Source organism: Vigna radiata, unplaced genomic scaffold (genome assembly GCF_000741045.1).
Source record: "Vigna radiata var. radiata cultivar VC1973A unplaced genomic scaffold, Vradiata_ver6 scaffold_269, whole genome shotgun sequence".
NCBI classification, from domain to species: domain Eukaryota; kingdom Viridiplantae; phylum Streptophyta; class Magnoliopsida; order Fabales; family Fabaceae; genus Vigna; species Vigna radiata.
The window spans coordinates 160,827-173,822 of NW_014543977.1; the positions used below are offsets into that span (position 1 = coordinate 160,827).

Genomic DNA, 12,996 nt, shown 5'->3' on the forward strand with positions numbered 1-12,996 from the left:
GGCGCGAAAAACTAAGTTAATGGTATAAAATATCGACTCATCAACTAGTCTCAGGAATCACCACTTTGAAAAACTGATCCTTGAAATTTTTATAGGACTCGGCTTACGGTTTGAATAACGTCCGTTCAGACACTGAAGTGAGGGAAACCCAACCACCCTTCGGAGAAGGTCGAACGTCAAAATAATGTAGGAAAGCTATAACGGTAGGTATCACACCGGCAACCAAACACATCACACCAAAAGCTTGGACATTGGCCCAGGAGTTGGGGTGAAGCTGAGTGGGCGCCACGTTTAAAGCGCGGAGCACACCAATCTGAAAATTGGTGAAGGGAACCCGAACATGCAGATGCTCGAACAAGGTGGTATAAATAAAGAAGAAATCCTCAGGATTGGAACCTTTCCCATGGCATACGCGTTCGTTCTCCTGACACGCAGCCGCCCGTATTAATCGACCATCTGCCTCATCCCGTACCAGATAAGACCTCCCCACGAAATCTTGGAGACCCACGCGAGAAAGGCTCGATGTTTGAGTGTTCACATCAAAACCTACCCAGTCATATCCCGCGATAGTTGGGAGCCCGCCGACCGGAAATAAAGGAGTCGAATCAACCCTTACGCCGCCCCGTAATAAAAATAGGGGTGTACTATAAAAGATACGGTCAGCATCGGCGGCCAAAAGTTCAGTACCAGGAGGGGCTACTGTCCGGTCGGGACCAGGTACTACTCCAGTAAGAGGAACCCCCTCAGCCGGGGGAGGCCCCTCCGGGGTCGAGGCATCTTCAAAACTAGAACCCGAATAAGAAGTATTCTCATACTGGCTGCCTTCGTCACTGTCACTAGCCACGCCACCGCCACCGCCGTCGCGACCCGGCGACTCCAGAGAAGACTTGATAGTAACAACAAAATCCATTTTATTACCTGGGGGAAAACGAATACAGAGGAGAAAAAACAGGGGAAGATGACAAATGGATGGGGTAAACACCCCTATTTATAGAAAAAATTTTGAAAACCGTTGCGCATCCTCACCGTTCAAATTCACAAAACCAACGCTCCAGATTCAGCGCCGTTACAGTTTCCCAAACGTAACGGACCATAGAAATGAGACACGTGTCCTTTCCCGCTCAAATACCCTAAGGTCAACCTCCCCGTTGCATGCTAGCAACCAGATTACCCCTAAACCCCACGACAATTACATTGCCTAGGGCTTGGGGGGCCTATGTACAGTAGGGACCGGATAACACCGCGCGGTCCACCTACATACCGGCGTGACCGGTCAAAGGCTAGTCAACCAGAATCACACGACCGACCGAAAGCTAGGAATTAGGGCTCGGTTGCCATCTCCATAGCAGCAGGGACGGACGGATATTCCGTGAGAGTCACAGGACGGTCGTTAGGAGCTAGGGTTCACAGAGGGTTGCCATCTCCATAGCAGCAGCGACGGACAGACGCTCCGCGAGAGTCATGGGACGATCGTCAAGTGCTAGGGTTCATAGAGGGTTGCCATCTCCACAGCGGCAGCGGTGGACGGACGTTCCACGAGAATCACGAGACGGTCGTCAGCAGAGACTGGGCGTGTTTGCATGACTGTTGAAGACACCACGACGATGCTAGCCAAGATGCCGCCCGGTAAATTCGTGATGGGTATTAGGAAACAAGATAATTAGAGTATGACAAAACACAATTAGAAGGACTGGGCCACAGATTGGACCGTGATTAAGGAATAGGTAATTAAATACCCATAATGAATACTATAAATACAAGTCAAAGGTAAAAGGTAGTTGGTTACACTGAATGCACATTTACTTCACTCTCTCTCTATCTCTATCTTTTTAATATCAATACTGACTTGAGCGTCGGAGTGCCATTAACAGGTACCCGGCCGGATACGACTGAAGCGAGTATTTTGTCAAGAAAGCTAAAGGAGGAAAGTAGGAGTTCGGACGATTTACGGGGAAAGTGTGTAGGAAGACATGGAGATATTCCCAACCGGAACAAAGGGTAATTTTGAAAATTTTGGAATTTTGAGAAAATAAAGGTGGATGGAGAAATTGGTGAAGAAATTAGTGGAGATTAGGGAGTAGCTTCAACACTCAAATCATTCGAAGACTTCTTAACAATATTTTAGAGATCAGCAAAACAACTAAGCATTTATCTCGAAGTTTGAATCAAAATTTTCTAACGTACTTAAATGATAATTTTCAGATTTTCACTATGCATTTACACCGACTTTGATCCTTAAAAACGTTCAAGATAACATACTGATTGTTTCTCTTCAAAAAACAATTAATTAAAGGATATGTGAATCTGATAACTAGTCAGATTCACCACTAGCAGTTAAAACTATTCAGGCGTCCAACTCCAGTGAAATCATGATGACAGACTATAATAGTGAATCAGTTATTACTGATGAGATTTTGGCGAAATTAATAAACATTGCTTATATATTTAGATAATTATCAATAGTCTATAATAATGCATATTTACAAACAAGAGGGCACCTAAAATATTCCAATTAGTTTGCAAATTAATCCTCAAGAATCTTATATGGCCTTTCACACCATGCTGCCTGACAAGAGTGAAATCATTCCCTTCAACCTGACAAGCACAAGAAGTTCTAATTAGTAAGGGAGTAAAAAAAAGAAAATATAGGTTTTCATTGTATTACATATAATAAGAACTACTCGAACATGGAAAAATGCTGCATGGTTCAGGGTCAATGTAAAATCTAATATTCGCTAATTATCTGTTAAGGCTTCAGAATCACAATACATACTCAAAACACTGAGGTGGCGGCTGTCTGTAGTTAAAAGTTTTAATGAAATGGCTGAGTTCTGAGCTAAAGCTAAAACTCAGGGCAACATCAATCATTTATTAATTTGAATCCATCAGTCATGAACCTTTCAAAGTTAAACTTACATCAGTTCAATTGCATTCTTACAATATATCAACTATTCCATGCATATTAACCCTAAAAAGGAAAAACGCAATGGGGATAAAATGAAGCAGTAAACAGTTAGTTCAATAACCATATTTTATAAAAAATCCTACTTGGAACTCAACCGTGAAACTTTAATGTGTTTTGCTATAGGTTAAGGAATAAATAGCAGTGCTACTTAGCACAATTCGAAGCAGTTTATTTTGGGGTTAATAAGCTTTAAATCAAAATATTTCTAGAGAGCTATTGAAAGAAAAATAAAACGAAGTGATCATTTCTCATGAAGTGTTGACCAAATATGCACTTCCGTGAAAAGGTGGGATTACTATCAATCTTGTCAACAACTAAGAAAAAAAAAATTGCTGAAAGAGGCATACAGAATCCAGAAGTGTGTTGCAGATGAAGATCACTTTCTTTTAGCATCTATGAACATGGCTCGAGTCCAGTGCTCAACATCCTCGCTTTGCGATGGTGGGGGTGGAAAAGTGGGATGCTCAACAATATCCCACCCTTCAATAAGGCACTCATTTTTGCCGTCAGATAAATCAGTGGCGTAAAGAAAACTAGCAGTAGAACTTGGCAGATAATTTTCAATTCTCTGAAATAGGGAAAAGAATAAAATCCATTAGTGATAAATATTGATAATAAAAATGAAGATGTCCATTATATGAAAATGTAAGTTACTATTGTGCCCGGATACATTTATCCTGGGTAATAATATTGCTTATGAAAGCAATATCTTAGGGACAGTGATTAACTATTGTACATAAAGATACAGTCCAGCTCCTCACAAACAAATAGAAGTGAGTGTAAAAAAGACACACTGCTCGGAGTTAGGAAGTTACTTAAAACAGTTAGGATATTAATCATGTAGTAAGGGTATGCGCGAGGTAAGTAAATCAGGAGTGTAACTCGAAAATACAGATGTAGATCTCTTAAAAAGGATGTCAAAATTAACTTAGAACAAACTTAGTATTAACTGAATGTTGAAGTATTTCTGTTATTGAAAAGAAAAAATTGAAGAATTATACCCAGAAAGTTTTATACTCGTTTTCAAGCAATTCTTAAAAATCCCCAAGCTAGACACTTGTTTTAATGGGTAAACGATGAATCTAAAGCACTAAAGCATAAGAAATTCAATTAACACTGCCAGCGTTTTCCCACAAATTAGAAGTGATGAGAGAACCTACCGTTGAGGGCACAGAGTGTGCACTTTCCAGTAAAGTGGTTGATGAAATAGCAGAATTCATACTCCATACAGATTTGTTTAATTGTTGAACTTGCTTGCATGTCCTGAATCAAAGGAAAAAAGAGAGAAAAATTCAAACTCAATGCTATCTGCATCATAACGTTACTTCAAATAGGAACCCTTCAAAAGTGAGAAAGAAGCCTTAAAAAAAATTCAAGAATCTGGATGGAGCTGACACATGCTCCCCTACACAATAGTGCCTCAGAAATTTTGAAGACCCAGATTACTTTGTTCTTCTGACAGCCAGTTTCAACAGGAAATAAAAGGCTAGATGTATAAGGGAAGTTAAGAAAAACAAATCAGATACTAAATGTTAAAGACAAAGAAAAGAGATAATTAAGGCCATAATAGGCACAAAACGGTGTTTAAAAGAACCACAGCGCAAAGATAGGTTTATTTAGGCTTTGCATTAATTACAAATCATTAGAGGACAAATTGTCTCCTTAACATTAGTGATTTTGTTGCCAATAGACGGATATACATTAAATGTAGATATTCTATCCGGATTACCAACACCGAGTATATTCAGAAACGGTCCATGGTTTCTTATAATCATCCATCAGTTAGAAGCTGCGTCCCAGATCACTGGGAAGGACTACAATTAAATATCTACAAATACTTTGTAGAACAAAGTTGTAAAGAGATAATTAAGACATATTACATAATTCCACAATTTCATAGATTAATTATCTCATTGTACACAAAACGATTGTATATGGCAGTTATAGGAGTAGTACCATTGGAGGAAAAACAATAGAAAAATAGTTAACTGGGTTTGGACAAATAAAAGTCACTGGAAGCACTGATGAGAAGAATAGGATGCATGTATTTTAGTTATGTGAGAAGGAGAGGGAGACCAAGAAAAACATTGGTGGAAGTTGTTAAGAGCAATCTCACGCTAAACAATATTTCAGACCATTTTGTCTTTAATCAAACCAAATAAATCGGATCGTGTGGTCCATGTACAAATGTACAAATGCTTCTTAAGACTTCAAAATGCCGCTAATGGGATAAGGTTTTTGTGGTAATTAATTCATACAAAAACGCTTCATAAAACATCAAAATTATGTCAACATAAGGTTAATTTAGAAATATTTACTAATATTTCTACAAAGTACATAAAGTATCATGGATTATGTCCATTTTATGGAATATTAAATCAATAGAACAATACCTAGATTGAGCCATTTTCAAGGAAAAAACAGATCGAACTTCCTTCGATGATGAGAGTGTAGCCAATAACTTGGCAAATGACTCAAACGTTGATCCCTCTGATGGGGCATCCAAACATAGGTAGTTGTAACAGTAAGCTGTGATGCATGCAACACTTTTCTTTAAAAGTGAAATCCCTTTCTGCAAATCTCTATGTGTTTGAACAGAATGCGAAGAAGCTAAAGAATAGCTAGAGTTACTATTCCCAGATGAATCTGGACGATTTCTCTTCTCAGATTCCATTGAAGCAACTCCGAAATTGCTTGAGCTTTTATCAGTAGACCATGAGTTTTCTCCAGCAGTAGAGCAATAATTTTGGCGAGGTATGAAAAGGGGATATTCATTGCTGAAGAAAAGAAATTATACCAGGTTAAAGTATTTAGTTCCTGATACTCAATCCAAATATATTTTTGACCAAAATACCTCCTTGAGGATGGACGTGCATCCCAATAAGAATCTCGTTGCCATATTCGAGAGCAAGAACCCTGAGGTAACACAAAAAAAGAAAATATACATTACAATTGCAAAATTACATTATTAAGTTACATTAAAGAGGAAAATAAAAGGATAAAGTGCATCATTAAGACAGTACAGATGGGTCAGCCATAAAAAAAAAACAAATGAGAATACAAATTGGAGGACAAAAGGATAGGAAATGTTAGACATTTTGAACACTTAATCACATTTTACATACATCAAAACCCACTAATATTAAACATTAGCAAAGATATCAAATTTGTTTTTATGTACATTCAATAGATGTACAAAAATATGTAAAAACGATTCTCTTTTCCCAGACTCCTTTTAACTTTCAGTCAGCTGAAATCTTAAAAATCTTATAAGCATAAAAAAAAAAATAATTGCATCAAAAAGACAGCATTTGGAACAAGATCAATAATGTTCAAAAAGGAATACTTTTATGCAGATAGCAGTAGCAGTGTATACAAATGAAAAGTTATAAGTTAAAAAATTAAGGAAACCACAAAAAATTTTACTAGTTTCACTTGTTTAATGAGTTCCTGATAGGATATAATGTGTGCAGGATAGAAGGAAACAGATTAGGAATTAGTAGTTTGTTGGTTAGTTGGTAGGGGGCCTTTATAAGTCATAGATTTGGGAGAGAAACTGAAAATCTTTTATTATTACTGTTTGCTTTTCCCTAATATACATACTACCCTATTTAAGGGATAGTAGATCAACATAAAAAAGGAAAAACAGAATGCACTTAAGATTTAAGACAGATAAAAAATATCTTGAGGCCTTAATGATCCCTCTCATTATCTTCTATTTATAATGAAAATCACAAGAGTACATGGAATACCAAGAGTCTGCACTAGACTACTAGGTACAGTACTAGGTACAGAACTAGGTACAATTCATTAATCTTCTGTAGACTAGCCTAAATGATGATAGCTATATGTAATGATTCTAACACTCCCCCTCAAGCTGGAGCATACAGATTGTATGTACCAAGCTTGGAACAAATAAACTCAATCTGAGGTCCCCTCAATGACTTAGTCAACACATCTGCGAGTTGGTCATTTGATCCAACAAACTCGGTACATATTTCTTTTGAAAATAACTTTTCCCGACCAAAATGACAATCAATTCTATATGTTTAGTTCTCTCATGAAACACTGGATTTGATGCAATGTGAAGGGCAGCTTGGTTATCACAATACATCTTCATACTCTGAATGTCACAGAAGTTAAGCTCTTGAAGGAACTGCTTCACCCATATAAGTTCACATGTTAGTGATGCCATTGCCCTATATTCAGCTTCAGTTGTTGATCGAGCCACTACATTTTGTTTCTTACTTTTCCATGAGATAATGTTTCCTCCAAGGAAAACACAATATCCAGTAGTAGATCATCTATCAATAGGAGAACCAGCCCAATCAGCATCACAATATCCTGATACCTAAAGGCTTCCTTTCTCTTCATATAACAACCCTTGCCCGGGAGCCTTCTTTAAATACCTTAGGATTCGAATGATAGCATTCCAATGGCCAACACATGAGCTTGCATGAATTGACTAACCACTCCAACAACAAAAGATAGATCTGGCCTTGTAATAGTGAGATAGATTAGTTTTCCAACAAGTCTCCTATATCTCTCCGGTTAGGAAAATAACTCACCTTCTTCGGTTGTTAATTTTTGATTTTGGTCCATAGGACTGTCAACCGGTCTACAATCAATCATGCCTGTTTCTTGCAAAATATCCAGGGCATACTTCCTTTGGGAGATTACAACTCCATCTTTTGACTGAGCTACTTCAATGCCTAAGAAGTATTTGAGGCTTCCAAGATCCTTTGTTTGGAAATGTCTAAACAAGTACTCTTTCAATTGAGATATTCCAGCAGTATCATTTCCTATAATAACTATATCATCAACATATATGATCAAGTAAACACATTTCCCAAGAGACGAATGATAATAAAAGACTGAATGATTTGCTTCACTGGGTTTTAACCCAAATTTTTGAACAATGGAGTTGAACTCTCCAAACCAAGCTCGTGGAGATTGCTTGAGCCCATATAGAGATCGGTTCAATTTACAAACCATACCAGACTCCCCCTGAGCAAGAAACCCAGGAGGTTGCTCCATATAAACCTCTTCCTCAAGATCACCATGGAGAAAGGCATTTTTGATATCCAACTGATGAAGTGGCCAATGATGAATGGCTGCCATGGCAAAGAACAAGCGAATGGTAGTCATCTTGGCCACGGGAGAAAAGGTGTCACAATAATCAAGACCATAAACCTGAGTGTACCCTTTTGCAACCAGTCGGGCCTTGAGCCTATCAATGTCACCATTAGGGCCGACTTTAATTGCATATACCCATCGACAACCAACAACCTTTTTGCCTACGGGAAGTGGCACAAGCTCCCAAGTATTACTGTGGTCAAGAGCCTGCATTTCTTCAATCATGGCTTGTCGCCATCAAGGATGATCAAGTGCTTCTTTCACATTTTTAGGTATAGCCACAGGAGATATTGAGGATAAAAGGGAATAAAAGGAGGGCGACACTCTGTGATAGCTAAGAAAATTATAAATGGGATGAGGGTTTCGAGTGGAACGAGTACCTTTTCTGAGAGCAATGGACCAACCAGAATCAGCTTCACCAGGAGGCGTGACAGGAAATGGTTATGGAGAAGAAGCTGAAGGAGGAGATCCACCATTTTCTGGGAGAGGATTGCCCACGAGGGTACTGTGTTGGGAGATATCAATATGTGGAGAGGAAGGTTCGGGAGGACTTTGAGCATGACTTGAATTGACGGGGACATTGGAGATATTGGACTCAACCACTGGAAGAGGAAGGACCTGTTGGAGGATACGAAGATCTTGAATAGATGGAGAGAAGAAAGGTGTCTGTTCAAAGAATGTGACATTGGAAGACATGTAGTACTTCCGGGTTTCAGGAGAGTAACATCGGTAGCCCTTTTGAAGCCGAGAATAGCCCAAAAAGACACACTTGATTGCACGAGCAGAGAGCTTGTCTAGCCCTGGAGACATGTCGTGAACAAAACACACAAAACCAAAAACTCGAGGAGGGGTGTGAAAGCGAGTATCATTGGGAAAAAGAATGGAGAAAGGGACTTTATTATTGAGAGAGGAGGAGGGCATCCTATTAATAAGAAAACATGCAGTTAAGATGGCATCCCCCCAGTGATGAACAGGAATATGGGCACCAAGCAAAAGGGTACAAGCAGTTTCAACCAAGTGCCTATTTTTTCTTTCGGCTATACCATTTTGCTGGGGTGTATGAGGACAAGTGGACTGATGCAAAATATCATGAGAGCTAAGGATTGCAGAAAAAAAGGATGAGAAATATTGTAGTTGACAGCTGCAGATAGTGGTGAGACAGCCGCGGACAACGACAAATGGCACCGGACAGATGCGAACAGCAGTGACAATGCTGGTGGACAACCCAGAACGGAAACCAGAACAAGATGAACCTGCTCTGATATCAACTTAAGATTTAAGACAGATAAAAAATATCTTGAGGGCTTAATGATCCCTCTCATTATCTTCTATTTATAATGAAAATCACAAGAGTACATGGAACACCAAGAGTTTGCACTAGACTACTAGGTATAGAACTAGGTACAACTCATTAATCTTCTGCAGACTAGCCTAAATGATGATACCTATATGTAATGATTATGACATGCTTCTAAAAGCCCACTTTAAAAAGCTTACTAGAAAATACATTATATTTCAACAATAAGAAGGCAGGGAGGTCTTCTGTCAGGGTCGGCTTTTGATATTCATTGTATGAACAGGAGGTTGTTCATGTGGAGGGAGATTGCTCCCTTGAGAGTTGGGTGTTATACATGTAATTTGAGATAATATCTTTTAGAATCTTCCTAATTGGAGGAAATAGATACATAATCTTTTATTTTATTTTATTTTTTCAAGATTTCCTAGTTTTCCTATTTCCCTTTTTAAGAAAATTAGATTACTACAAATAAAGGGTATCAGAATGTATTTTTTATGATTTAAATAATAAATCAGTATTATTTTCCACATGGTATCAAAGCTTGTCTGATCCGCTTCCGCTGTCTTTGTTGTCTGCCGGCGGTCGGCCGTCATGGCCGCCGGCGGCCATCTAAAAATCTCTTCTTTAACATCTGTTTTTAATGGGTTTCGATTGCCTTAGTCAAGTTCTAGCCTTTATTTTTCCAGTATTACCCAATATAGAGTTTGTTTGAGATTAGAGTGGGATTTGAACCCATTCCCTCTCGGACCATTAGCTGAAACTGGTACTTTAGTTCTGTTGATGGCCAATCAATTTTGGCTCCTCTTTTTTGGCATTCTTGTTGACTGCTAGTTGAATCAAAGAGACCGAAAGTCTTTTCTTCGAAGAACCCAAGAAAGGCACTACCTTCACTGTCTATTCCGCTGTGCTCCGCCGCTCTTCATCGCCGGCCACCGTCTGTAGCCGTCAACCAACGTCTGCCGCTGGCCACCGTCGCAGTTTCGACCGATGACCAGCGGATCTGGATCGTCTCTTCGAGCGACGGCCAACCGCGTCGGTTCCGATGGCTACTTCTCATTCACGCACCGCCACGAGTGCCAAATCAATCCGATAGCCGCCGTCGACCACCGTCGCACTTTCGTCTGATGACCAGCGGATCTGGACCGCCTCCTTGAGCGATGGCCAACCCCGCCGGAGTCCGTCTCAGACTCCTCCGCACGCGCCGTCACTCGCCTCCTCTCTCTGTCACATCTCGTTTGCGTGTTTGTCACGCGCCACTTTCCCGTGTCGGAATCACACGACGACGCTTCCGGTCGACTCGCCGGACCTCCTCCTCTCTGTTCTGACCTCTCATAGCTGTCATTGCTTCCATCTTTGTTGCTTCACAGAATCTTCGTCTTCCTCGTAACACACTTCGTCGACGGGTTAACGATTATCCATCTTAGCCGCGAGGAGGAGAGGGTGTCACCTTGCGTTTCCACTTCGCAACTACTGCCCTTTGCTGTTCTCTCCAATGCCATCAGCTGCCACCGCTGCAGTCAGCCGCCACCGTCGTCACTGCCGTCACAGTCAATTATTATTCCTACCTCTACTGCTTCCGCTATTTTCTTCTCCATCCTGAAAGGTGCCATCCAGTTGCATCTAGAAATTGATTTGCTGAAAAAAATTGTGAAGAAGGCTTCCGATTCCAAATCTGTAGGGAGCCTTGGCCTTCCATTCTCCCTCATTGTCCGTTTTCCGGATGTTCTCAAAACCCGTTTCGGTAACTTCTTCGATGGCAGTGTTTGTTGTGATTCTTTCTTGCAAGTGTGATGTCCCATTGGCCTATTGGCCTGTAGCATGAAGGGGAGTCTATTTCTGTGAAGTGCACTAGCCGTTGTTTTTGGTGATGGGTGGTGGAAGATCGTCATCTTCTGCCTCTTCCCCGGAGGATTCTTCATCCTCTTCTCCCGACAAAGCTTCTTCCTTTTCTTTTCCATGCTGTAGAGAAAATTGTAGGTGGCTCATCCAGAGGGGAAGGGCACTTCTACTTTTGATAAGAGCTACACAAAATTGTGTTTCCAGAATCTAGCCTAGCTATAAGCTATACTTCCAAAGTTCAATCTGACCTAGCTATAAGTTATACTTCCAGAGTTCAATCTGACCTAGCTATAAGCTATACTTCCAGAGTTGAATCTGACCTAGCTATAAGTTATACTTCCAATATTTGTCTGAGTGGAAATATTTTTCAACCCCTAAAGAGAACTTCCTTCTTGGGCTAAAGTTTAGCCCGTACTTCTTGTGATACAGTGTTAAGTATCACCATTTAGGAGTAGTCCAGTAGAGAACTTTGGACCTCCAACCTGTCTTTGGCCTTTTGATGCCATGGTGTTTTTTGGTTTCTGCCAATGCTTTGTCATAACAGAATGTATTTTTTATGATTTTAATAATAATTCAGTATTATTTTCCACAGTACATGTTGTAATTAGAGAAGATTTATTTAGAATCTTCCTAATTAGAGAAAGTAGATATACAATCTTTTATTTTATTTTGTTTCCTAGTTTCTCTATTTCCCTTTTTAGGAGAATTAGATTGTTACAAATAGAAGATATGAGAATGTATTTTCAATCAATTCTAAATAATAAATTTCAATATTATTTTCTACTTGGTATCAAGAGCTTCCGATCTTGGAACTCCATTCCGCTGCACAATCGTCGCCGCCGCTATCTGACCACGGCCGCTGCCGTCGTCGCTGGTTGGGGTCGTTGATAGGGCAGAAAGGTGCGCCCAACTCCGACGACCACAACGCTGGAAGTCACTCCGTCAGAGGAGCCGCCACGCGCCGCCACCGTCGCCGGCGCGTGTAGCCCCCGCGCCTACCTCCGGCAAGACCCACTCGCCGGCGCCACCACAGATAGGGTCGCCGGAGTGTCTTGAGTCCATTCCTAGGGTCGGTGACGACTCGTTTGGGCTGTATTTGAGCAAATCTGAGTTTTAAGTTTTGCTCATTTTTTTCCGGCGAGACCCACTCGCCGTCACCGCCACAGAAGAGTCGCTGGAGACTCCTGAGTCTGTTCCTAGGGTTTGTGACAACCCATTTGACCTTTTCTTGAGTAGATTTGGTTGTTTAAGTTCTGCTCCTTTTTTTTCTCAGTGTGACCCATACACCGTCATCGTCTTGGAGACTCCCTCGTTGCATTCTACGAGATATTTGAAGTAAAAATTATTCCTTTGAAAGCAATGGATGAATCAATGAGTAAGTCCTCTGGATCATGCGCTTTGTCCATAAAAGGTAAGATTTGTCTCAATATTGTTGATCATGTGTCTCAAGGCATTTGGATTCTTGATTCCGGTGCAACTGATCATATGACACCTTTTAGTGTGTCCTTCGACTCATATGGTAAAAGAAATAAAGAACAACTTATTACAGTTGCGAATGGTCAGGGTATTCCTATATGGAAAACTGATTTATCTCACTATTACAAGGCCAGATCTATCCTTTGCAGTTGGAGTGGTTAGTCAGTTCATGCAGGCCCCATGTGTTGACCACTGGAATGCTCTCATTCGCATTCTAAGGTATGTCAAAAAGGCTCCCGGGCAAGGACTGTTATATGAAGATAAAGGAAGCATTCAAGTCTCT

At 40.3% G+C, this 12,996-nt stretch overlaps 1 protein-coding gene across 2 annotated transcripts in view; it reads right to left on the bottom strand.

The window, feature by feature from the left end:
* Window positions 1-2,373: 2,373 nt before the first annotated feature.
* LOC106755057 overlaps window positions 2,374-12,996 on the bottom strand; it is a 21,470-nt gene continuing 10,847 nt past the window's right edge. For both annotated transcript variants that reach the window (XM_014637155.2, XM_014637154.2), the window contains 5 exons: window positions 5,820-5,881; window positions 5,359-5,742; window positions 4,126-4,228; window positions 3,313-3,533; window positions 2,374-2,595 (listed from right to left, as the gene is read on the bottom strand). In XM_014637155.2, the coding sequence (XP_014492641.1) occupies window positions 3,342-3,533; window positions 4,126-4,228; window positions 5,359-5,742; window positions 5,820-5,881 (741 nt within the window). In that variant the 3' untranslated portion in view covers window positions 2,374-2,595; window positions 3,313-3,341. The remainder of the gene's footprint in view (window positions 2,596-3,312; window positions 3,534-4,125; window positions 4,229-5,358; window positions 5,743-5,819; window positions 5,882-12,996) is intronic.